The sequence below is a fragment of the Onychomys torridus genome, chromosome 5 (genome assembly GCF_903995425.1).
Source record: "Onychomys torridus chromosome 5, mOncTor1.1, whole genome shotgun sequence".
Taxonomy (NCBI): domain Eukaryota; kingdom Metazoa; phylum Chordata; class Mammalia; order Rodentia; family Cricetidae; genus Onychomys; species Onychomys torridus.
This window is the reverse complement of record NC_050447.1, coordinates 15,482,006-15,505,502: the sequence shown is the minus strand read 5'-3', so window position 1 is coordinate 15,505,502 and position 23,497 is coordinate 15,482,006. Positions and strand designations below refer to the sequence as shown.

The following is a 23,497-nucleotide window of genomic DNA, read 5'->3' as shown; positions in this document are numbered from 1 at the left end:
TTTTGCTATGTTAGGCACTGCCTAGGGAGCTAGAAATAGCAGCTAAACCCTAGTCCTGATATGGGGTTTCCAGAGCACGGTAGCTCTAGACTGCCTTTAACAGAGGTACTGTTGCCAGTGGTGGTGCACACCTTTAATCCTAGCACTCAGGAGACAAAGGAAGGCAGATCTCTGGGAGTTCCAGGCCAGCCTGGTACAGAGCTAGTTCCAGAACAGAGAAGGCTACACAGAGAAACCCTGTCTTGAAAAAGAAAACAAAATAGGGAGAAGAGGGGAGAAAACAATAGTTATCCTGGCCCAGGGAGTAGGGGCACAGCCTTTAATCTTAGCATTCAGGAAGCAGATGTAGGTGTATCTCTGTGAATTCAAGGCCAGCCTGGTCTACAGAATTGAGTTCCAGGACAGAGCTGGGGCTACATAGTGGGACCCTGTCTCAAAAGATCTGGGGTATGGGGGGGTAATTATCCAGAGTCTGGAGAGATGGTTCAGCACTCTTGCAGAGGACACAGATTCAATTCTCACCACCTACATGGCTCACAACCACATGTAACTCCAGTCCCAGGGGACCTGACATCTTTGGTTTCTGTGGGCACCAGATACACATGTGGTACACATGCAAGCAAAACACCTATATACATAAATAAATACCTAAAGAATTAAAAACAATTATGGCTGTTGCTTTGCAAACATAGTAGCACATCCCTTTAATCATCCTAAACCAGAGACTTAGGACACTGAAGGATTGCCTGAGCCCAGGAATTCAAGATTGATAGGAAACAGTGAAGCCGGTCTCAAAATGAACATCTACAGTACAAAACAAAACAGGACACAGGAACGACTAGAACTAGAATGGAAAGGAGAGAAGCACAAACCTCCACACTGTAGCAGGACTTCTTCTCTGAGCCCGTCGGCTCCAAGCACACAGTCATTTATATATTCAGATACCTCTTCTAGGGAGAAGTCAGGTTCTTATCAAACACTCAAAGGAGTACTCCCCTGACCCCTAATACTGAAGGCCCTAAATCTTTTTCAGCTTTACTCTTACAGGAAATTCCCAATCCAAGTCTGTAAGAGCAACATGGCAAAACCTGCATTTCCTTAGTAAAGGCCAAGCATTACTAGACCATGATGAATAAGATATGAAGCAGGCTAATAGTCTAGAATAGTACCTGCATCTACGTTTGGTCTACTGGACAGGTACAGTGAAATAGCTAGAGATGGCTCAGTGGTTAAGAACAGTAAGAGCACTGGCTGTTCCTGAAGAGGCTGGGGTTCAATTCCCAGCTCCCACATGGTGGTTCACAACCATCTGTCACTCCAGCTCCACTGGATCTGAAGCCTTTTCTTACTTGCACAGGCACCAGGCATGAAGTGGTAGACAGACATACATGAAAGCAGAACACTCATACACATTAAAAAAAATTAAGTAAAATTTCTAATTTGGAATTAGCTTGTATCTCATACATAGAATATGTTTACATTTTTTTCCAGTTGCAGACACAATAAACCAAAGAAAAACTCTAATCATTAGTTATATATAAAGTATTTATTTTATGCACATATTTACCTACAAAATTTACAGAAAATAAAACAATGCAGAACATACAGAATACCCTCTTAAAGAGTTCTTAGAAGCAGAGGGTTTATTGCTGCAATTCAAAGAATACAATTTTATACACAGGAAAGTCAAGATGAATACATGTTAGTTAAATGGCAGCTTTATTAAATGTTTTTGTTCTATTATTCAAATTTAGTTTCATATTAGATGAAATTTAAAATATTGCTCATGAAATAATTTAACTTTTCAAAATCTTCTAATACACAGATAAAAGGCACCTCTAGTACTTGAAGTATTTACAGCAATCCCAATAGTTTCATTTCGAAGGCTACTGCACTACACGTGGCTGTTGCACATACACAGTATGTCATCAACACTCACCAGCAGTGAGAACTGCAGGTTCTGGTTTGCAGTGTGGTTCCTGTGTTATTGGCGATGGGCTGAGCCCATCAGCTACACAGGACAGCACTAGTCTAACACGTCTACCACAGCATAAAATCCAGTCACCTAAAATAAGGACTGTCAAATTCCCAGACAATACATAATTTAACTTGTACATTCAGAAGACTTTGGGGTGTTTTTTTAAGTTCTTTTTAAAAGAGTAATTTAGTGTTACATGAAAACAATTTACTGAAAAATATAACAATAGTTGCCAGAATCCAGTATTGGGCTTAACAAAAATTGTGGAAACATATAAATTTCCAACATAATGGAGATGGGCTTTTCTCAGTCTAAGTGGAGTCTGATGCTTTTCCTGCAGCACAATGGGAAGAGACGCTGAGAATGAAGGCACACATAGTAGCCAGTGTTAAGGAGCTGTGGAGATGCCAAACAGATGGTTCCTGAAATACTGGTGCAGGAGAACAAAGTCCAAACATTTTCCTCTTGGCTTAACATTGGCATTGATTTGCTATTTACAGTAGTTTGCAAAAATACATTATAAAAACTGAATGAGGTTTGGTTTCTAAGTTGAACTTAGTAACTTACACGCATCCTTCCCCTGCAACACTCTTTGCAGGAGCTGAAGTCCTCAAGTGACACTAATACTGAACACAGGTAATCAAGGGTACTGCAGCACTGACAGCTCAGCCATCATCATCAAGATACTCCGGCAAACAGTGCATGCCGCTCGTCACTGGCTGCTAAACCGTCACATAGCCAACTCCAAAAGGAATCCTTTAGGGCATTTTGCTGTATCTCTTATTTGAAGACAGACTGGTTTAGGTTCCCTAACAATAGTGCAGTTTGTCATTGAACATGAGGTCTAGGTTTCAAAATTAGTTTTCCAGTCTGTAAGAAAAGAAAAAAAAAATCAATTCACAGTTCTATTCAAAACACCAGCAGTTACTTACAAACTTTAAAGGGCATTTGAGGACCATGGCTTAGCAGGTAAAGGCACTTGCTGCCAAGCTTGATAACCTGAGTTCATCCCCTAGAACCAATATGGCAGAAGCAGAGAACTACGGCAAGTCTTTCTTGTTCCCATTGGCATGCGCGCGCGCACACACACACACACACACACACACACACACACACACGCACAAAATCAACCAATAAAATGTAAAAATTTTCTTTTAAAGGGCATATGATGGAGCTAGTGAGATAGCTCAGTGGGTAAAGGCTCTTGCTGACAGGTGACAACCTCAGTTCAGTCCCCAGGACCCAATGTACAAGGAGACAAATGATTCCCGAGTTGTCCTCTGATATCCTCCTGCCTCTCAAGTGCTGGGATTAAGGAGTACGCCACCATACCCAGAAGTATCCCTACTTCTATCCTGATGTTTGGATTGTTTAGTGTTTTATGGTAGCACAGTCCAGTTAGGTTGCCATTAGCTGAATGCAGCTAAGTACTTGAAGTGGGGGGACTAGTTTCAATTCTAGAACAATGAGAAGTTCTATAAGACACGGGCCGGGCGGTGGTGGCACTTGGGAGGCAGAGCCAGGCGGATCTCTGTGAGTTTGAGGCCAGCCTGGTCTACAAAGCGAGTTCCAGGAAAGGTGCAAAAACTACACGGGGGGGAGGGGGGGGGGAACGACAGGGAATGTCACAGGAAATACCAAAAGGGAGGGTGGTTAAAAAGAAAAAGTACACTGAATAGAGATTGGAGCTTTTGGCTAGCAGTACTTGGGTGGCAGAGGCAGGAGGATCTCTGAGTTTGAGGCCAGCTTGATCTACAGAGTGTGTTTCAGGATAGCTTTGGTATATTTTTGTTGTTTGTTTTTTGAGACAGGGTTTCACTATATAATAGCCTTAGCTGACCTGGAACTCACTGTGTAGACCAGATTAGCCTTGAACTCAGAGATCCACCTGGCTTTGCCTCCCAAGTGTTGAGATTTATGTTTCTTATTAAACTATATATAATACATAAATTATTTGGACAAAATGCTTCTTTCCACATAAAGTTTTCATTTCCTTAAGTTAAAAAGTAAACTAAGGGGCTGAAGAGATGGCTCAGCAGTTATGAGCCAACAAGGCTGACTGGCGTGGTGGGGCATACCTTTAATCCCTGCACTTGGGAAAAAGCAGGTGGATCTAAATGAGTTTGAGGATCCCAGTGAGTTTGAGGACAGCCAGAGCTGTTACACAGAAAAACTCTGTCTCAAAAGGCCAAACAAATAAAACAAAACAAAACAAACAAACAAACAAAACCCAGCCAACATGGTACATGGTAGCTCACAAACATCTATAACTCTAGTTCCAGGGGATCGGACATCCTCTTATGGTCTCCACAGGCACCAAGTATAAACATGGTGTACAGACATATGGAAGCAAAATACCTGTACACAAAAAAATAAAATCTTTTTTAAAAAAGTAAACCAACAGTCACAAATGAATACTCACAACTGTTGGTGGCCAAAATATTCTAAGAAATGTTTTTGTAGAGCTAAGCCAAATATATAAAAAATAAGTTATAACAGCAACAATAAATACATACCATAAAATCCAAATTCTTCTAAGGGTTTATCTGAACAAGCTAGATTTGAGTTGAAGGGTTTACACAGATGTGTTACATTACTAACACATCTATTCAGTATTCTTTGGGTGCCCGGTACCGCATGATATGCTAAATATTTAGTAATAAACCACAGAAAAAGCAGCTTCTCCCACAGTGCATTTAATTCCAGTGGGAAACAAAGAACACATACAGTATGAAAGATGGCAACTGTATGGCAAACAGGAGGTTAAATTACAATGCAACCAGTATGCAATTAAGACAACTACGATAATTTGGGTAGGGAAATAAGCCTGGGACTTTGCACATGGTTAACGGCCAATAATTAGGGGCTCTTAAATTCCTGTGTTGGGGCAACATGTTCCTTTATTAGACGCCAATAAGAATATACAACAAAGTGCAAGACACGATCATCTTTGGCTGGTGAGAATTTAGACAGTTTTAATTTATATTTTTCTTCCGATCAAACGTGTCACCTAGATCCTGGTTGCCTTTTCGACTTTCACTTGAGGTCATTTAGTTTTTGCTAACTTCTTGCTATTGTAGAACACTCTCTTACGTGTGTATGGTTATGCACTCATGGTGCGTATGCACATGTGGAACTTCTTCAAAGTTCAGAGGACCACAGCAGGTATTCTGTAGCATCATTCTCCATTTTCCTCTCCCAAGACAGGGTCTCTCACTAAACCTGGAGCTGGCACGTCGGCAATGCTCCTGTCTCAACCAACTACAGTGCTGAGTTTACAAGCAGCTGTGTTGGCTACCCCTGGCTTTTTAGCATATCTTTCATACCACTTTTCCACTATTTTAAAATTTTAAAGATCAGGTTCATTTTATTTTATGTATATGAATGTTTTGCCTGCATGAATGTAGATGGTACCCTCACAAGATCCATCTGCCTCTGCCTCCTGGGATTAAAGGCATGCACCATACCTGACTTTTTTTTTACTTTTGTATTGTTTTGTTTTTTGAGACAAGGTTTTTCTATGTAGTTCTGGCAATCTTGAAGCTCACTATGCATACCAAAATGGCCCCGAAATCACAGAGATCCTCTTGCCTCTGCCTCCTGAGTGCTGGAATTAAAGGAGAACATACTATGCCAAGCTCTTAGATTTATTTTTGGAAAATAATTTATGTGTGAATGTGCGCATGTGAGTACAAGTACTTGTGAAGCCCAGAAGAGGGTGCTGGATGCCCTGAAATTGCTGTTAGAGGCACATATGTGACATGGTACTGAGAACTCAACGTAGGTCCTTTCGAAGAGCAGAACGGTGATGCGCACCCTTAACCCCAGCCCTCGGGAGGCAGAGGCAGGAGGGTCTCCAGCGTGGTCTGCACAGTGAGCTCCAGCACAGCTAGGACAACATAGAGAAACCCTGTCTCAAACAAACTGACAACCTCACCCATAAAACCCACATAACAGGCTGTTTACCTATAGTTAAGATATTTTTATTTTACAAATGACAACATACAGAATACCACAAGATAAATAACAGTTTATAAAGTCATTTCTCACCACTTTGGGTCACTAATGACTATAGTATTTTTAAATTTTACTGAATTTTAAGGTACATTATGATTCTGTCATTAAGAAAGATCAAAATGAGATGGGCATGATGATGGTGCACACCAGTAACACCAGCAATCAGGAGGCTAAGGCATGAGAAATGAAGGTTTGAAACCAACTTGGATGACATAGTAAATTCCAGGCCTGCCTAGGCTACAAACCAAAACCCTGTCTCAAAATTGAAAAAAAAAAAAAAAAAAAAACAACTAAAAATATGAAAGATTCAACTGTCAACCCTACCAATTTGTTTGGCACCACTGTCTGTAGCCCTGGCTGGTCTGGAACTTGCTATGTAAACCAGGCTTATCTCTGCCTCCTGGTGTGTGCCAATAAGCCTGACTAAAAGATTTCAGGTATAATCTTGTTTTGTTCAGATAAGACATTGCTATGGAGTTCAGGCTGGCCTTAACTCCTTTATTGTTTCTTTTTTGTTTGCTTGTTTGTTTTTTGTTTTAAGGACAGCATTTTTATCTACAGGCTAGCCTCAAATTTGTATATAGCTAAGGAAAGCCTTGAACTCTGATCTTCCTGTTTCCACCTCCCACATGCTGGGATTACAGGTGTACACTATCATGCCTGGTTTCATGTGGTCTTAAGAGACCAAACCCAAGGCTTTACACATATTAAACAAGCACTGAGCTATACCCCAGACCTTGGCTTCACACTCTTGATTCTCTTGCCTCAGTTTCATCGTACAGAGATTACAGGTGTATGCCACCATGCCCTACCCACTTGTCAGTACTCCCTCAGCATTTCTGTTATTTTAAAACAGGGTCTCACTATGTAGATCAGGGTGGCCTTGAACTTGAAGAAATCCTCTTGCCTCCCAAGGGTAGAGATTATAGATGTCAACAATCATACCTGGCTACTGGCATATTCTAATAAAAAAATACTTACATCATCACAAGACATATTGTATTCTGATAATACAGTTCGACATCGAGCCGCTATGCTGAATCAATGTGGTCAAAGGAAAACTGCCAATGTGAAGCAAGCTTCTGTTATGGTTCCGACAAGAAATGTTACCCCAAAGGCTCATGTGTTAAAGGCTTGGTCCTTGGCCATTGGCATGTAGAGTAGCAAAGGGACAAACTTCATCAATAGATAAATCCACTGATACATTCATTGCTAAGGGGCTGGGGCCTAGTCAGAGGATGTAGGTCACCGAAGAGGTGACTTTGAAAGGCAAATTTTGTTACTGAACCCTTCATTCTGTTTCTGGCCATGATGGGTTTGTTTTATCCCACACTCCTTGCCATGATGTCTGTCTTACCACGGCCAAAACACAATGGAGTTTTCAGTCAGTCATGAACCGGAACCTCTAAAACCGGAGCCAAGACAAATCTTCCCAGGTATTTTGTCACTGGGGTGGAATGTGATTAACACAGCTTCTAACAACCACTTAGATAAGAGAAGTTCTTCAGCTTAGTTCAGAGAACAAAATTCAGCTCCTGGTAAAGGATACATTGATGGTGCGACTACTCTTTTGTGTATGCCAGCAAAGAACAAGCCTATTAGAGTTATACAGCTAATTGTGAAAAATGGATGATTCCATAATGACGTGAAGAAGGACACCTGTAAGAGAAAAGTGTGAGATGTAAAAATCTTAGGACCCTACACAGAAATGTGTAATGTTTACCATCTAAACTACAAGGATGTAAAGACTTCTAACCACTCTAGTTCTCTTTATTGCTGTGCTGTGAAAACTAAAGCACAGGCTTTATCTTCATTGTATGGTAAGATAACATAGAGTGTATGTCATCCATGCCAAACACTAGACCATTTCAAATTCATCCTATAATCAGAAAACCACCCCACCAAAAATCCTGATCTTTCTGTTCAATGACTGAAGATGAGACCTTTAGTCTCTTTCTCCCCTCTCCCCATCTCTCACTGCCTCCACCCCCCATCCCCAACCCCATCCCACCCCATAGGATTTCTCTGCTTAGCCCTGGCTGTCCTGAACTCAATTTGTAGACCAGGCTAACCTCAAACTCAAAGATTTGCCCGCCTCTGCCTTACAAGTGCTGGGACTAAAGGTGAAAACACAGATTGAATTTGATTTAATTACCTCTCTGTCAAAAGGCTTCCTCAAGGCTTGGGGTGGTGGTTGTAGTGGTACAAACATTTTTTTTTTTTAAAAGATGTATTTATTTATTATGTATACAGTGTTCTATCTGCACATATCCCTGCAGGCCAGAAGAGGACACCAGATCTCATTACAGATGGTTGTGAGCCACCAAGTGGTTGCCGGGAATTGAACTCAGGACCTTTGGAAGAGCAAGCAGTGCTCTTAACCTCTGAGCCATCTCTCCAGCCCCAGGTGGTACACACCTTTAATTTCAACACTCAGGAGGTAGAGGCAAGTAGATCTCAGGGCCAGCCTGATCTACATAGGGAGTTCTGGAATAGCTGTATAGTGAGACTGTCTCGAAAAATTAAAACTAACCAACAAAAGCTACCTTAAGAGAGTTGGGCCAGCTCTGTCATTCATAACCAGGTCCCAGACTAATCTTCATCTCCTGCCCCACACTCCACACATGCATCACCTTCCCTATTAGCTCAGTTTCTACAGCTTCTCCATCGACTTTGCTTGAAATAAATTAGGTTTATTTGAATTTTTTTACATAAAGCTGTTTTGAAGCTACTTGAAAAATGATGAAACAGAAAAATATGAAATTTTTAAAAATTGTTTTTGAAGCTGCTAAGACTTCAGTGGCCAAAGGACACTGAAGCAGGGAAAACTGGTTAGTAGGAATCTGTACAGAACTAGAGAGAGAGAGAGAGAGAGAGAGAGAGAGAGAGAGAGAGGGAGAGGGAGAGGGAGAGAGGGAACGAGAACGCAAAGGGGCTTCATTCAGATCTGGGCATAATGAAAAGACCGTAGAAAAGTTGAAAACACACAATTCTAAAGACTATGTAGAGGAACAGGAGTCTAGGATCTATGCGTGGAACAAGAAAGGGCACAAAAGGCAGAAGGCTTGGAAATCAAAACATAACAAAGTGAAAAGATAAACATGTAGAGTGTCTAGCAAAACAAAGTAAATGGACTGGTAAGAACAGAGAAGAAATACTCAAAGGCAGCACAGCACTCTCCCCACAGGAGATTCTCAGGGTTTAAGACAGAGAGCTAAACATACATACAAGACAAAGAAATGTACTAGGTATATGAGTCAACATGGCCAAATGAAGACCAGGGCTTAGGTGATGCCGAAGACAAACTATTGCTCTAGAGGACTTCCTTTTCCTTCTGTTTAGTGAGACAGGGCCTTGCTATGGAGCCCCCGCTGACCTGGTACTTCCCTTGTAACCATGGCAGCCTAGAACTCACAGCCAACCCTGTGCGTTAGTCTCCCAAGTAGGGCAACATAGGCATAAGCCACCATATCTGCTCTAAAGAACTGCCTTTTTACAATCTCTGAGGTTTACTGGCCAGCAGGATGGTTGATAGGTACCACCAAGCCTGATAACCTGAGTTCAATCCCCAGGACCCACATGGTGGAAGAGAGCCAATTCCCTCCAAAGTGTCTTCGGACCTCCACAAGAGTGGCAAACACACACAGACACAGACACACACAGACACACAGAGACACACACACACACACACACACACACACACACACACACACTATGTAATTTAAGGAAATCTGAGGGGTTTTTGTTTGTTTTTGGAGGCAGGATTTTCTGTGTATCCTTGGCTATCCCAGAACTTGCTCTGTAGATCAGGCTGGCCTCAAACTCAAGAGACCCTACTGCCTCTGCCTCCCAAGTGCTGGGATTAAAGGTGTGGGCTGTGTCTATACAATGTTAGCACATATGGTACTTTGTATTTCATTTGTATATGTGTGCATAGTCTATGCATGCATTCACTCATTCCTCTCTTACCCTCCACCTTACTTTTTAGGACAAGATCTCTCACTGAACCTGGAGCTCACTGATTGGTGGAATCCTTCTACTGTCACACACACCCCCCATCCCCCCCCCCCCCCTTCTCCCCAACCACTAGGGTTATAGAACTGGGCTGCTGCGTTCGTCTTGTGCTACATGATTGTTGGAGTTACCAACTTGGGCCCTCATGCTTACACAAGCAAACACTTCACCCACTGAATCATCTCTCCAGTCCCGATATTTTATGCTCTAAAAGTTGTTGGCTATTTTTCTGTTGTTATTTAGTAACAATGTCTTACCATGCAGCCCCAGCACCAGTCACTCAAACCTCCTGGTTCAGTCTCCCTTGATGCCAAGACTACAGGACTGCACCACCACCCCTAGTCTTGTTTTGATTTTAATTAGGTCAGTTGTATTAGCCTCCCTCCCTCCATAGCAACAACCGATGACATCTTCTTCCTTCTTTTAGGAGTTTGCAATACCCTTTCTCTCCCTGGATTTTTTTTTTTTTTTTTTTTTTTTCAAGACAGGGTTTCTCTGTGTAGTTTTGGTACCTGTCCTGGATCTTGCTTTGTAGACCAGGCTGGCCTCGAACTCACAGAGATCTGCCTAGCAGCCTCCTGAGTGCTGGGATTAAGGTCGTGCACCACCACCGCCCGGCTCTCCCTGGCTTTTATATCCTTCAGACACAGTTGCTGGGTAGAGTGCTCATCAGGTTTGGGGTTATTAAATACTGAAGGAAAAAAGAGTCAACCCTAAGGCTAACAGCTATCTTCTCACCTAATTTAGAAAAATTATATTAACTACATAGTTTGGGGCCTATTTCCGATTACATTTAATTCTTCGTTTTATTAAGATCTCAACTAGCTGAAATCAGCTTATATTTTTCTCAATTATAAGTAGACTCATTTCCCAAGATACAACTTTTTTTAATCTTCTTGCCAGCCTCCTTCCACCCTCCCCTACAGATGAGTACCAAGTACAGCCTTCAGATCGGATTTTATAAATGAACTCACAGGAGAGTTTCCTGTCTGCCATAAACCCCTATATTAACAAAACTCAACACCAACCTCCCCTGCTCCCTGTCCTTTCCCATCTCCCTCAGTGGACAGTCGGGAAGGTTACATGCTAACAACCCCCCTGGCTGTCTGAATTGCCAACTACATTGATGACAAAAGCCTCAAATAACAGGCTTCCTGTATAATTTAAAAAGTAGAACATAAATCTATAGATATAATCTACTTAATTATAATTTTAAAAGGGAGAGCCTAAGCCGAGCTATGGTGGCACATGCCTTTAATCCCAGCACTCAGGAGGTAGAGGAAGGCAAATAGATGTGAGTTCCAGGACAGCCTGGTCTACACAGTGAGTTCCAGGACAGCCAGGGCTATATCTCAAAATAGAAAAAAAAAGGGGGGGGAGCCTATTTTATTTTTATGATTTCTGAAGACTACAATTTTCAAGAAACAAGACTGAATTTATAGCCAGGTGTGCAGTAGTGGTGTGCACCTAGAATCTCAACACTTGGGAGATAGAGGCAGAAGCAGGTGGATCTCTGTAAGTTTGAGGCTAGCTTGGTCTACAAAGCAAGATCCAGGACAGGTACCAAAACTACCATAGGAAGTTCCGGGACAGCCAGGGCTACAAAGTGAGACCCTGTCTTGAAGGAAAAAAAAAAAAAAGAAACAAAAATAAAATAAAATAAAGAAAAACCCAAGACTACAGATTTTCTAATAAAAAAAGATTGAGCTTGAAAGTAAGGCACTAGGAGGAAGAGGTGGAAACTTCAGAAACGTTTTATCAGCTTTCATCAAATAGAAATCCGATATTGCAATTGGTATAGTGAAGCTCCTACACAGCCCCCAGTGGGAGACCTCTTGGGGTACTCGATATTAAACTCCAGGAAAGAAACATGGAAGGACGAGTGAGGAGAAAGGAGAGCTTTGCTAATCCAAGGAGCGGGCATGTGTTCTCTTCAATGACAATGGAAACACACAGAATTAATTTTGACTCCTAGGATCGGGTCACTTAGAGATCAATTTATAGCTCAATTCTGTCACCTTCACTGAGCTACATGGCCTAGAAATCAGTGACTTGGTTTCCTTCCTGATTCTGGCCACCTGGTCTAATCTGTTTACCAGTCATATTTGTCTTTCCCCGCCGGCAACTCAAACGCTTTATGGGATGCAGAAAGGTACTCATAGACAGTTCACTGAATGACAGTTTTTAAAAGTTGGTACTGAACCAGGCAGTGGTGGCACACACCTTTAATCCCAGCACTTGGGAGGCAGAGGCAGGGCAGGTGGATCTCTGCGAGTTTGAGACCAGCCTGGTCTACAGAGTGAGTTCCAGGACAGCCATGACTATGCAGAGAAACCCTGTCTCAAAATAACAACCCACAACAACCAGCTCGAGCTTTCCTTAAGCGAAAGAACAATATGAGCATGTTGCTAATATAAGGATTAAAGTCATTAGTAGCAGGCACAGGTAGCTTGGCATCGTATTTCATAATTAGCATTACTACATCCAGTATCTCATTTAATCTGCTAAAGATTTTAAAATGAAATTTCTACCTTTTGGGTCTCAGGATCTATTAGCCAGTTCCAGGCACCAGTAGCTGTACAGACAGACACCACTATAAGAAGCACTGGTGAAAGATAAACAGAAAATTAGTAAGCAAACACCCCCTTCATCCCTCATGTCTTGATACCCCTTCCACCAGTGCCTAACAGCCACAGCCAAAGGATGCAACACTTGATCAGACACAGCAATGACCAGGCTCAAGAGTCAGATTTGCCATCTTGAGGGACTCTCTTCAACATTCTGAACTCCAGGGACGGAGGATAGCAACTTCCTCTTTCTTGGTTAGAATTCATGAGAATGAAGTCTAAAACTTAAAACCAAGAAGTCAGATGGCAAAATTTCAACATAAGACTCCACGCTATAGAACTTTCATTGTGATTTTACAGATCCTGTAAACTCAAAATGGAAAAAGAAAACCCCATTTTCTAATGTAAACACACAAACAAAGGCTCCTTTCTGAGCCACACTGCAGCCCTGTGAGTTCTAACTTGGGGCTCTGCAGTGACTAACAAAGGTTGCTGTTGGAGTTGCTGAAGTCACTAGGGAGCAGACCTCAGTACTGGTTGTTTTGTTTTTTGTTTTTTTTGCCGGAGCTGAGGACCGAACCCAGGGCCTTGTGCTTGCTAAGCAAGTGCTCTACCACTGAGCTAAATCCCCAATCCCCCAGTACTGGTTTTTAAAAGGGACTTAAAAGAAATTTTTAGGGCTAGAAGAACTTGGAAAGGGTTTAGTTTTTCCCACTAAGCTTTTTTGTTTTTTAACTTTACATTTGTTTAACTTTGTGTATGTATGTATGCATATGTGTGTGCGCTATGGTTCACATGTGGAGGTCAGAGGTACCTATGGAGAGTTGGTTCTCTCCCTACACCAGATGGCTCCTGGGCACTGAATTCAAGTCATCAGGCTTGGCGACAATCACCTTCTCCTGTTGAGCCACTTGCTAGACAGCCTCCCCCTTCTTAAAATCTAAATAGATTATAAATTGAAGAACGGGGGGCTGGAGAGATGGCTCAGAGGTTAAGAGCACTGACTGCTCTTCCAGAGGTCCTGAGTTCAATTCCCAGCACCCACATGGTGGCTCCTAACCATCTGTAATGAGATCTGGTGCCTCTTCTGGCCTGCAGTCATACATGCTGTATACATAGTAAATAAATAAATCTTTAAAAAATAAATAAATAAAAATAAATAAATTGAAGAACAGATGGTATGAATAATAAAAAAGGAATGAAAGGATACTATGACTTAGTTAATGTTCTGGAAATGAAGACAGTTCTTTCATTGGATAAATTTACAAATGGGAAAACCAAATTTCAAAACACAGAAACATAATAAAATCCTAATCATCTGGAATTCCCAGTGACAGAGGTAATAAAAAAAATCATTTTAGGTATTTAGTAATAGAATCAAAATATTTTCTGAGCTAAGAACAAATTAAACTCAATTCCTTATTCTTTATTTCCAGAAAGAAATTTATAACACTGGTACTTTTATAAAAAAAAAAAAAAAAAAAAAAAAAAGATGCAAAACTGGCTGGGTGGTAGTGGCACATGCCTTTGATCCCAACACTCAGGAGGCAGAGCCAGGTGGATCTCTGTGAGTTCAAGGCCAGCCTGGTCTACAGAGCGAAATCCAGGACAGGCACCAAAAGTACAGGGAGAAACCCTGTCTTGAAAAAAAAAAAAAAAAGACGTAAAACAAAATATTAGAAAGGATTTCCCATATATGTTTTTATTTGATCAGTACATTAACCAAGCTGATCGCACATGTATGAAGTAGATGGAAAGTACAGTGTGTTCACCATATGACATTTTAAAAGATTTTCCAGCAAAGGTTTGGGAGCAATTCCTTCATAAACAAGAACAAAAAAAATCACTACTTATGAATCTAACCAATCAAAATTAAGGTTTTAGCTTCATAAAGACAACTAATAAAAATCATTTAAAAGTCCTGACCCCTATGGGGCTAGAGAGATGTCTTAGAGGTTAAGAGATCTTCCAGAGGTCCTGAGTTCAATTCCCACAAACACATGGTGGCTTGCAACCATCTATAATGAGATTTGATGCCCTCTTCTGGTGTGCAGGTATACATGCAGACAGAACACTGCATACATAATAAAAAAATAAATCCTGGGGCTGGAGAGATGACTCAGTGGTTAAGAGCACTGACTGCTCTTCCAGAGAACCCAGGTTCAATTCCCAGCACCTACATGGCAGCTCACAATTGTCTGTAACTCCAGTTCTAAGGGACCCAACACCCTCACACAGACATACATGCAGGCAAAACACCAATGCACATAAAATAAAAATAAATAAATAATTAAAAAAAAAAAAGTCCTGAGCCTGGCTTCAGTAGTGCTCTTCTGGTCTTGCAGCCTGAATCAAGCCTTGACATAAGATATGTCTGTGCAGGGCTGGGATGGCTCAGTAGATAAAAGCACATACGCTGCTCTTGTAGAAGAGCAGAGTTCAGTTTTCAGTACATAGTGGCTCACAACTGTCCTTAACTCAATTCTAGGAAGCCCAGCACCCTCTTCTGCCCTCCTTGGGTACTAAGGCATGCACATGGTATGCATACACATATGCAGGCAAAATGCTCATACACATTAAGATAAAAGTAATAATTAAATCTTCAAAAAATATAAAGGGCCAGGTTCAATTCCCAGCACCCAAACTGCAGCTCACTACCTCCTTGGATATCAGGCACACATGTGGTACATAGATGTATATGCAGGTGAAACACTCATACACATAAAATAATAAAAACCTAAAAAGTTTTAACAAAAAAAAGCAAAAACAAAAAACCCATGTCTTTGTGCTGTCTATGTGGTCCAGCCACAGAGAGCATGTCCAGCAAATGTAAGGCCCAGGATCTGAGTCCCACGACTCAAAAACAGGTTCATCTTGATTGTACTTCTAGGCAGAAGCTAAATCTCAAGAGTCCCGCTTCCTCCGACTAGTCCAAAGCTGAGGACAGTGAGATCACACAGCCAAAAAGACAAGGGGTGGATGGAGGAGGAAAAAGACAGCTCCTCATCTTAATATAGATGAGCAGAGCCTTCTCATTTGTCCACATCTCCCACTCTGCCCCTCCTGGAGCGGTAACTAGAACTCAATCAAATCATACTTGGTAGCCTTCACAATACTTAGGAATGGGCAGTAGTAAGGTGCAAGTCTTTTCTGGGTCAGGCTCCAAAGTATACCACTTTGCTGTATCAAAGATCAACTAAGGAGGCCAGGTGGTGGTGGCACACACCTTTAATCCCAGTGCTTGGGAGGCAGAGGCAGGTGGATCTCTGTGAGTTCTAGACCAGCCTGGTCTACAAAATGAGTCCCAGGACAGCCGGGATTCTTACATAGAGAAACCTTGTCTTGCAAAACAAAACAAAATCAACTAAGGAGGTCAAGATGGCTCATCTGATAACAATGCTTGCCATCAAGCCTCATAACCTGAATTCAACTCCCAGGACCCACATGGTGGAAAGAGAGAACTGTCTCTCACAAGTTGTCCTCTGACCTCAACGTGGGCTGTGGCATCTTAGTTGCTCACATGCTCACAATAAATACATGTAATGTAATATTTTTTAAAAATAAACTAAAGGAAATGTCATAACTTTTGTTTTTTAAATATCTACATAATTCTGTATGTATGTATACTATATGTATGCAGGACCTGCAGAGACCTCCATGTGGTTGCTGGGAACCAAACTCAGGTCTACCACTGAGCCATCTCTCCAGCCCTATGTTTTAACTTGTATAGGTATAATTGAATGATTTTTTTTAAAGCAAGAGCTTTGTATATGCTACACATATGCTTTACCATTGAGTCATCCCCTCAAGTCAAAATATGATTTTTCTTTTTTCAAAAAAGATTTATTATTTTAAATTATGTGTATTTGTGTGTGTGTGTGTGTGTGTCCATGTCCATATGGGTTTGTGCACCTGTCTACAGAATCTAAAAGAGGGTGTCAGATGCCCTGGGCTGGAGTTACAGGTGGCTGACCTAAGTGCTGAACTGAACTTGTGTCCTCTACAACATCAGCATGCACTCTGAATCACCAAGCAACCTCTCCAGCTCCAAACTATGATTTTTCTTAACAAATTATATTTCAATAGTTGGTAGGCAAACTGTGTTTTGCTTGGGGAGTTTCTTATGTATCTGTGTACATGTTCAGGTATGTAAGTACAGACAGGGTCAGGGGCCAGAAGTCAATGTTTAACTTATTTTATGAGATAGTATCTCACTAAATCTGGAGCTCATAGGCTACTAAAGTTTTTACTGCATGTTTTTAATCAAAGTTATAACATTTAATAAAAAAACATGTATCTTGGGGCTGGAGAGATGGCTCAGCAGTTAAGAACACTGGCTGTTCTTTCAGAAGTCCTAGGTAACCCTAGTCCTAGAGGATCTACTGCCCTTTTCTGGCCTCTGGGCACTACACACACATGTAGTCCACAGACATACATGCAGTCAAAACACCTATACATTCCAGGACAGGCTCCAAAGCTACAGAGAGAAACCCTGTCTTGGAAAAAAACAAAGCAAAACAAAACAAAAACAAAAATCTACCGATCTACATAAAACAAAATGAAAAAAAAAAAATGTGATTTTTTTTTTTTTGGATTGGTGCTGGACAGACAGCTCAGCAGTTAAGAGCACTTGCTGTTCTCACAGAGAACAGAGAACCTGGGTTCGGCCCCAGAACCCACACAGTGGCTTACAGTCACTAGTGACTCCAGTTCTAGGGTACATGGTACCCTCTTGTGGACTCTGCAGACACCAGGCATGCACATATGTATATGCAGACAGAACACTGATATACTTAAAAATTGAAAAATATGTATATATTTTCATAGAAAAATAAAAATTCAACTGGGCGGTGGTGGCACACACTTTTTATCCCAACACTCGGAGGCAAAGGCAGGCCTGCCTGATCTACAAAGCAAGTTCCAGGACAGACAGGCTGTCACACAGAGAAACCCTATCTCAAAAAACCAGGGGGAAAAAAGGGGGTAGAGATTGGGGGGAGCTGGAGAGATGGATCATAGGTTAGGAGCACTGGCTGCTCTTCCAGAGGTCCTGAGTTCAATTCCCAGCAACCACATGGTGGCTCACAACCATCTATAATGAGATCTGGTGCCCTCTTCTAGTATGTATATACATAATAATCCCCCCCCAACAAAGAAAAATTCAACCATATAAAATAGTCTGTCCTTCTAGTGTAGCCAGTTATAATTTTTCTTTAAAAAATCATTTATTGTGTGCATGATAGGTATAGGCATGAACGCCACGGCACCTATGTGGAGGTCAGAGAACTCTGTGGAGTCCATCCTCTCCTTCCTCATTTAAATGGCTTCTGAAGATGAAACTAAGGCCTAAAGTCTACTTCATGCATCCCAGCCATCTTGCCAGCCCATAATTTTCTTTTTGTAAGTACTTATTTGTAACACATTGTTGACAGTGTTAAGTAACACATTTAAGAGTTGTCTAAACACAGAAATCTTATAACTTAGTAAAACAAGCCTTTATTAGTCGAAAGCATTAAATGAAAGGAAGTCATTCCTAGTTAGGAATAAAGTTATCAGCTGCACTTCATTTTCCCTTAGAAAGCATTTGGCAACTTACTTCTCCAGCGTCCCGTGGCAGGTTGCAAGCAATGAATATACTCAGTAAGTCTTCTTTCGAAAGCCTTGAGATCTAGGCAAAGAGAGTTCAGTTCTCAACCTACGCTTTCCAGTTTGAACTTATTAAAAATGAAATTTTAGCTCCATAACGGCTACAGGTCTTACACATCAAATCACATGTGTCAGGCACTGTTTGCTTATGATGACAGTTTAAAGACGCAACAAAAACATCACTTTTCTTTCATTCCAATTTCTGGAAACCAATTGGTCTAGTTTTAGAAGCCTGAAAAATGGTAAGTGGAAACAGCCAGAGCCAAAAGCTGGAATTGGGGGAGTCCCAAATAAAAGGACCAAAATCCGGCTGAATTCTAATTCTGTGAAACCAAGAACTTTCTGTTGAAGCACCAAAACCCATGAGGTCTACTTGTCTGCAATTATCCGATTCAGGCTCTCGATGGCTACGTAGTATGGCTTACTGGACTTCCGTAGACAGATAGCGGGCTGTGCAAAGACACTCCCTCCCCTCCTCGGAAAGGGTTACCCGATCGTCCCGGCAGCACCAGGGAGCACCTCCGCCTTGTGCTGTGTGACAGGGCGTACCTCTGAATGAAGTGGGGTGTTATTTCCACAGTGGTGTTTTTTTAAAACTTTGGAAGGCCAAGAGCACTTCGAAACCCCGGCAAGTACCGGAAGCCAAGGAGGAAACTAGGGTTCCGTCTCGTGGGGTTGTCAGACAAAAAGAAAATGAATTCGCACTGTACAACACGCAAGCGCTCGTCAATGAGAAGGGCCCCCAGTTCGAGCGGGAAGAATGCGACACCCCTCCGCGGCCGTGCGCCCCGCGTCCCTGTCACGCTGCCCTCGCGGCCCCATCTGCCTCGGGACCGGGCGGGCGACACACTCTACCTTCCGCCTGTTCCAGCGAGTTCATGTCGGGCGGCAGCTCCGGTCACCGCAGCGACCCGGTCGGCATCGCAGCCCTCCGTCCCCGCCCGGCCGGCAGCGCCAACTCCCACCTCTAACCGCTCCCCTCAGCCCCTCCCCTTCACACCGCCCATTTTCTAGAAACGCTGAGTTTATTGGGTATTTTAGTCAGACCTCACAACTAAAGTAGTTTTCTATTGGCTAATATTAGCAAACGCCTCCGGGGACCTAGCGTTAGACGTTCAGCGGGAAGGGCCAAGAATAGCAGGCAGCCAGGCAGATATAGTCATGGCGCCCCCTCCAGCCTTGGGGAGGAACTGCAGCTGGCCAAGCATACTTCCTTTTCACACGTTCGCTAGGTTCCTTTCTTAGTTCTTTCAGTCTCTAGTGATTGAGCGCCCACTACCTTCTGGGCAGCATTCTGGTTGCTAAGGAGAGATCAACAAGCTGTCCTTGCCCTCAAGAAACTAAAGAGAAACTATGTTCAGCGGTAAGTAACTAGAAGCCTCAAAATAGATTTCCTTGATTAATGGTACCTCTTTCTTAGATAGCCAACTACTTAAAGCAGGATTTCTCTCTTAGTTATTTTCTCCTCATGCTATCCGACATTCCTAAGTAATAAAGAATGCAAAAATAAAAGCCTCAGTAGCTATAAGAAAAATATGTACAGGGTTAGCAAAATTGACATTTGATTATAATGTCCTGTTTACTTCCTGGTGGTCATTGATTAATTCAAGAAGTATTTATTGCATGACACACTAAGCATTGTATTTATCCAAGATGCAATTATGACCAAGGTAGATAAGATTGCAGTCCTCACAGTGAAAGGTTGCAGGGAGCCAGAAGCATGCAAACAAGCGATTGATTTCGGATGAGTGGTTCTAGGGAAGAAACAACAGATGCTAAGTTGATGGAAAGAAGGGCTTTAGTGGCATTTCGAGGACATTTGAGCTGAGGGCCCCAAGGTGACTGAAAACATCAGGGCTGAGCAGGTCTGGAGCAGCACTGCCCTGTTTCCAAAATTATATATTGCATATTTTACTCACCTCAAGCTTCCTCCTATGTCAGAGGTGGGAAGATATCTGTGAGTGAGGCAGAGGCAGGCAGATCTACAGAGGGAGCTCCAAGATAACCAAGGCTACACAGTGAGACCAAACAAACAAACAAACAAAAAGCTGAGTCGCTGGAAATGAGCAGGAAGTTCTGGTTCACAAGCTTTTGCTTTAGGTGTGTGTGTGTGTGTGTGTGTGTGTGTGTGTGTGTGTGTGTGTTTACCTGTGCACATGTTCTCATCAAAATGTAAAGCATTCATACCTAACTGAGGGATCCAGTAAGAAAAAAGATTTGAAACTGCACGAGTTATCAAGGCAGCTGTTCAGAGGTCAATTCTACAAGTGAGAGAAGTACAATATGTTTGTGAAAATCTTGGGTTAATGGCCATAGCCTGAGTGTAAACTCTAGTTCAACCTACCCTCTTCTTCCTGTCTTTCTCCCCTGCCCCCTTTGGAAGGAAGGCTTTATTTTGGCTCACAATTTTCAGATTTGTATTTTATTTTTTGTGTGTGGGTGTTTTGCCTGCATGTATGTTGTGGGCCACTTGTGTGCCTGGTGCCAGCAGGGGCCAGAGAGGGTGTCAAAGGACCTGGAGCTGGAGTTATGGGTAGCTGTGAGCTGCAGTGTGGATGCTGGGAATCAAGCCTGAGTGCTCTAGAAGAATATCCAGTGGCTTTAACCCATATAAATAGCCATCACAGTTTTCTAAAGAGTATTTTCAAATCTATTTACATGATTATGTCTTTATGTCACATGTGTGTGGATGCCAAAGGAGCCCAAGAGGGCATCGGATCCCCCAGAACTGAACTTACAGGAGTTATAAGCTACTGCGTGGATGCTGGGATGAACTTGGGTCCTCTGCAAAAGTTGTGAGTGCTCTTAGCGCCTGAGTCATCTCTCCAGCCTATTAATTCAAAATGCAAGGGTAACCATTAATCATGACAAAGAAGGCATGGACTAGGGGCGTGAGGCAGCCATGGAATCGCATCTTGTAGTTAGTTGCAAAGATAAATGCTTCTTAGACTTCTTCAATGTTCCATTTCTGTGCCCGAGTCTAATTCATCACACTTCGTTTTGATACACCGCAGTGCTTAGAGAATGGCGATTTATGTTGGGTGGCACTCTTCCTGGGGAAGCGAGAACAAATGTCTACTCTACCCCAGAGAAGGAGCTGACAAAAGGGGAAAGCAAGGATAACTCGAGAGTCCAACTCGGTGAGCCAGTGAGCTCATTAAAGTTGCTTATAGGAGTATAGGTGAGGGTTACTCACAGGAGTACATGTGAGGGTACTCACAGGGGTATAGATGAGGGTACTCACAGGGGTATAGATGAGGGTACTCACAGGGGTATAGATGAGGGTACTCACAGGGGTATAGATGAGGGTACTCACAGGAGTACATGTGAGGGTACTCACAGGAGCATGGGTGAAGTTTACTCACAGGAGCATGGATGTCTGTGGTGGGCATGTACATGAGGGCAGATGCACTCAGAGACCAGATCCTCCTGTGCCAAATGCCCGGTTGGTGCTGAGAAGCAAGCTCTGGTCCTCTGAAAGACAGTGCATACTCTTCACTGCTGAGCCATGTCTCTGTCACTGGCGAGTTGGAAAAACTAGATCCAACTATCTCTTGTCTCTGAAAACCCACAACTGGTAAACACACCCACAAACAGAGAGAAGAAGAAAAAGACTGTCCATCAAGCTGGTGTGGCTGTTCTTTCCTCTCTTCTTTCTTTCCTCTCTTCTTTCTTTCTTTCTTTCTTTCTTTCTTTCTTTCTTCCTTCCTTCCTTCCTTCCTTCCTTCCTTCCTTCCTTCCTTTATTTATTTACTTATTTTTGGTTTTGTTTTTTTTTTTTGAGACAGGGTTTCTCTGTGTAGTTTTGGACCTGTCCTGGAACTCACTCCGCAGACCAGGCTGTCCTAGGACTTACAGAAATCCACCTGCCTCTGGCTCTTGAGTGCTGGGGTGAAAGGCATGCGCTGCCACGTCTGGCTTTGTAGCTATTCTTTTTTTTAATATTTATTTTATTTTATGTGCATTTGTGTTTTTGCCACGGGTGTCGGGGTCCCCTGAAACTGAAGTTTCAGACAGGGGTGAGCTACCGTGTGGGTGCTGGGAATTGAACTCGGGTCCTCTGGAAGAAGAGTCGGCACTCTTAACCCCTGAGCCATCTCTCCAGCCCTGTAGCTATTCTTGTATAGGGTAAAGTAGACTTCAAGTCAAAATCAGTCAGAAGAGCTAGAGGGTGGCTGGATGGCTCTGTAGGTGAAGGCACTTGTCACCCAACCCTAGTGACCCGAGTTCTGTTCCTGGGACCCACATAAAGGTAGAGGAGAGAATTGAAATGACTCAGTTGTCCTCCACATTGTTCACATAGATACATACAGACACACACACAAATATACACACAGATATACACACATAGACACAAAGACACACACACACAGAGACACACTGACATGCACATATTCACACACATATACACACACAGACACACACATAAATATACACATACAGACACACACACAGAGACACACACTGACACACACATATACATACACACACACAAATATACACATACAGACACACACAGATACAGGTATACACATATACATAGACACACAGACACACACAGATAAGGTACATACACACAGACTCACACACAAATATATACACATACACACACAGAGATAACAGGTACACACAGACACACACAGATACAGGTACACACATATACACACACATATATACACACAGACACACACAGATATACACATAGACACACACAGAGATACACACACACAAATACAGATACACACATACAAACACACACTGAGACATAAACACAGATATACGCTGGAGCATGCACACATACACACAAAATAATACCAGTACTAATATTAATAATTTCAAAGTAAAGTCAGGGCCTGGTAGGATGACTTGGCAGGTAATGGAGATTGCAGCCAAGCCTGAGGACCTGAGTTGAATCTCTAGGCATCACGGGGTATAAAGAGATTACTAACCCTCCTGGTGGTCTTCTGACTTCTACATACATGCTATAGCATTTGTTCACTCATACACATATACAAAAAAATGAATGAATAAAAAATTAAAGAAAAGGGACTAGAGAGATAACTCAGAGGTTAAGAGCACTGGCTGTTCTTGCAGAGGACCCAGGTTCAATTCCCAGCACCCACATGGTGGCTCACAACGGTATGTAACTTGAGTTCCAAGGGTCTGATGCTCTCTTCTGTTTGCCAAGAGCATCGAGCATGCAAGTGGTTTAAAATCTTATGACTATGAGGAAAAAACACACACACACACACCTGGAAACATCAATCTCCTCTAC

General features: G+C 42.3%; 2 protein-coding genes across 2 annotated transcripts in view; one reads left to right on the top strand and one right to left on the bottom strand.

Moving 5' to 3' along the window:
* Positions 1 to 1,417: 1,417 nt before the first annotated feature.
* Positions 1,418 to 19,186, bottom strand: Cnep1r1 (CTD nuclear envelope phosphatase 1 regulatory subunit 1). The gene is made up of 6 exons (XM_036188824.1): positions 19,078 to 19,186; positions 18,173 to 18,244; positions 12,541 to 12,614; positions 7,545 to 7,654; positions 6,977 to 7,031; positions 1,418 to 2,848 (listed from the first exon to the last, which is right to left on the bottom strand). Exons 1-6 carry the CDS (start codon positions 19,100 to 19,102, stop codon positions 2,807 to 2,809), a joined length of 378 nt encoding a protein of 125 aa, XP_036044717.1. The 5' UTR covers positions 19,103 to 19,186; the 3' UTR covers positions 1,418 to 2,806.
* A 278-nt stretch (positions 19,187 to 19,464) lies between these two features.
* LOC118584713 (nuclear receptor coactivator 5-like) overlaps positions 19,465 to 23,497 on the top strand; it is an 87,226-nt gene continuing 83,193 nt past the window's right edge. The window contains exon 1 of the mRNA XM_036188959.1: positions 19,465 to 19,585. Within this exon, the coding sequence (XP_036044852.1) occupies positions 19,576 to 19,585 (10 nt within the window). The 5' untranslated portion in view covers positions 19,465 to 19,575. The remainder of the gene's footprint in view (positions 19,586 to 23,497) is intronic.

What these genes read in the sequence shown, in the direction of transcription:
- Cnep1r1 (XM_036188824.1), bottom strand. Translation starts at nt 19,102, where the DNA reads ATGAACTCGCTGGAACAGGCGGAAG. An exon ending in CTCGCTGGAACAGGCGGAAG is followed by an intron (nt 18,245 to 19,077) that starts GTAGAGTGTGTC and finishes CTCTTTGCCTAG; the next exon opens with ATCTCAAGGCTTTCGAAAGA. An exon ending in TGCCACGGGACGCTGGAGAA is followed by an intron (nt 12,615 to 18,172) that starts GTAAGTTGCCAA and finishes ATCTTTCACCAG; the next exon opens with TGCTTCTTATAGTGGTGTCT.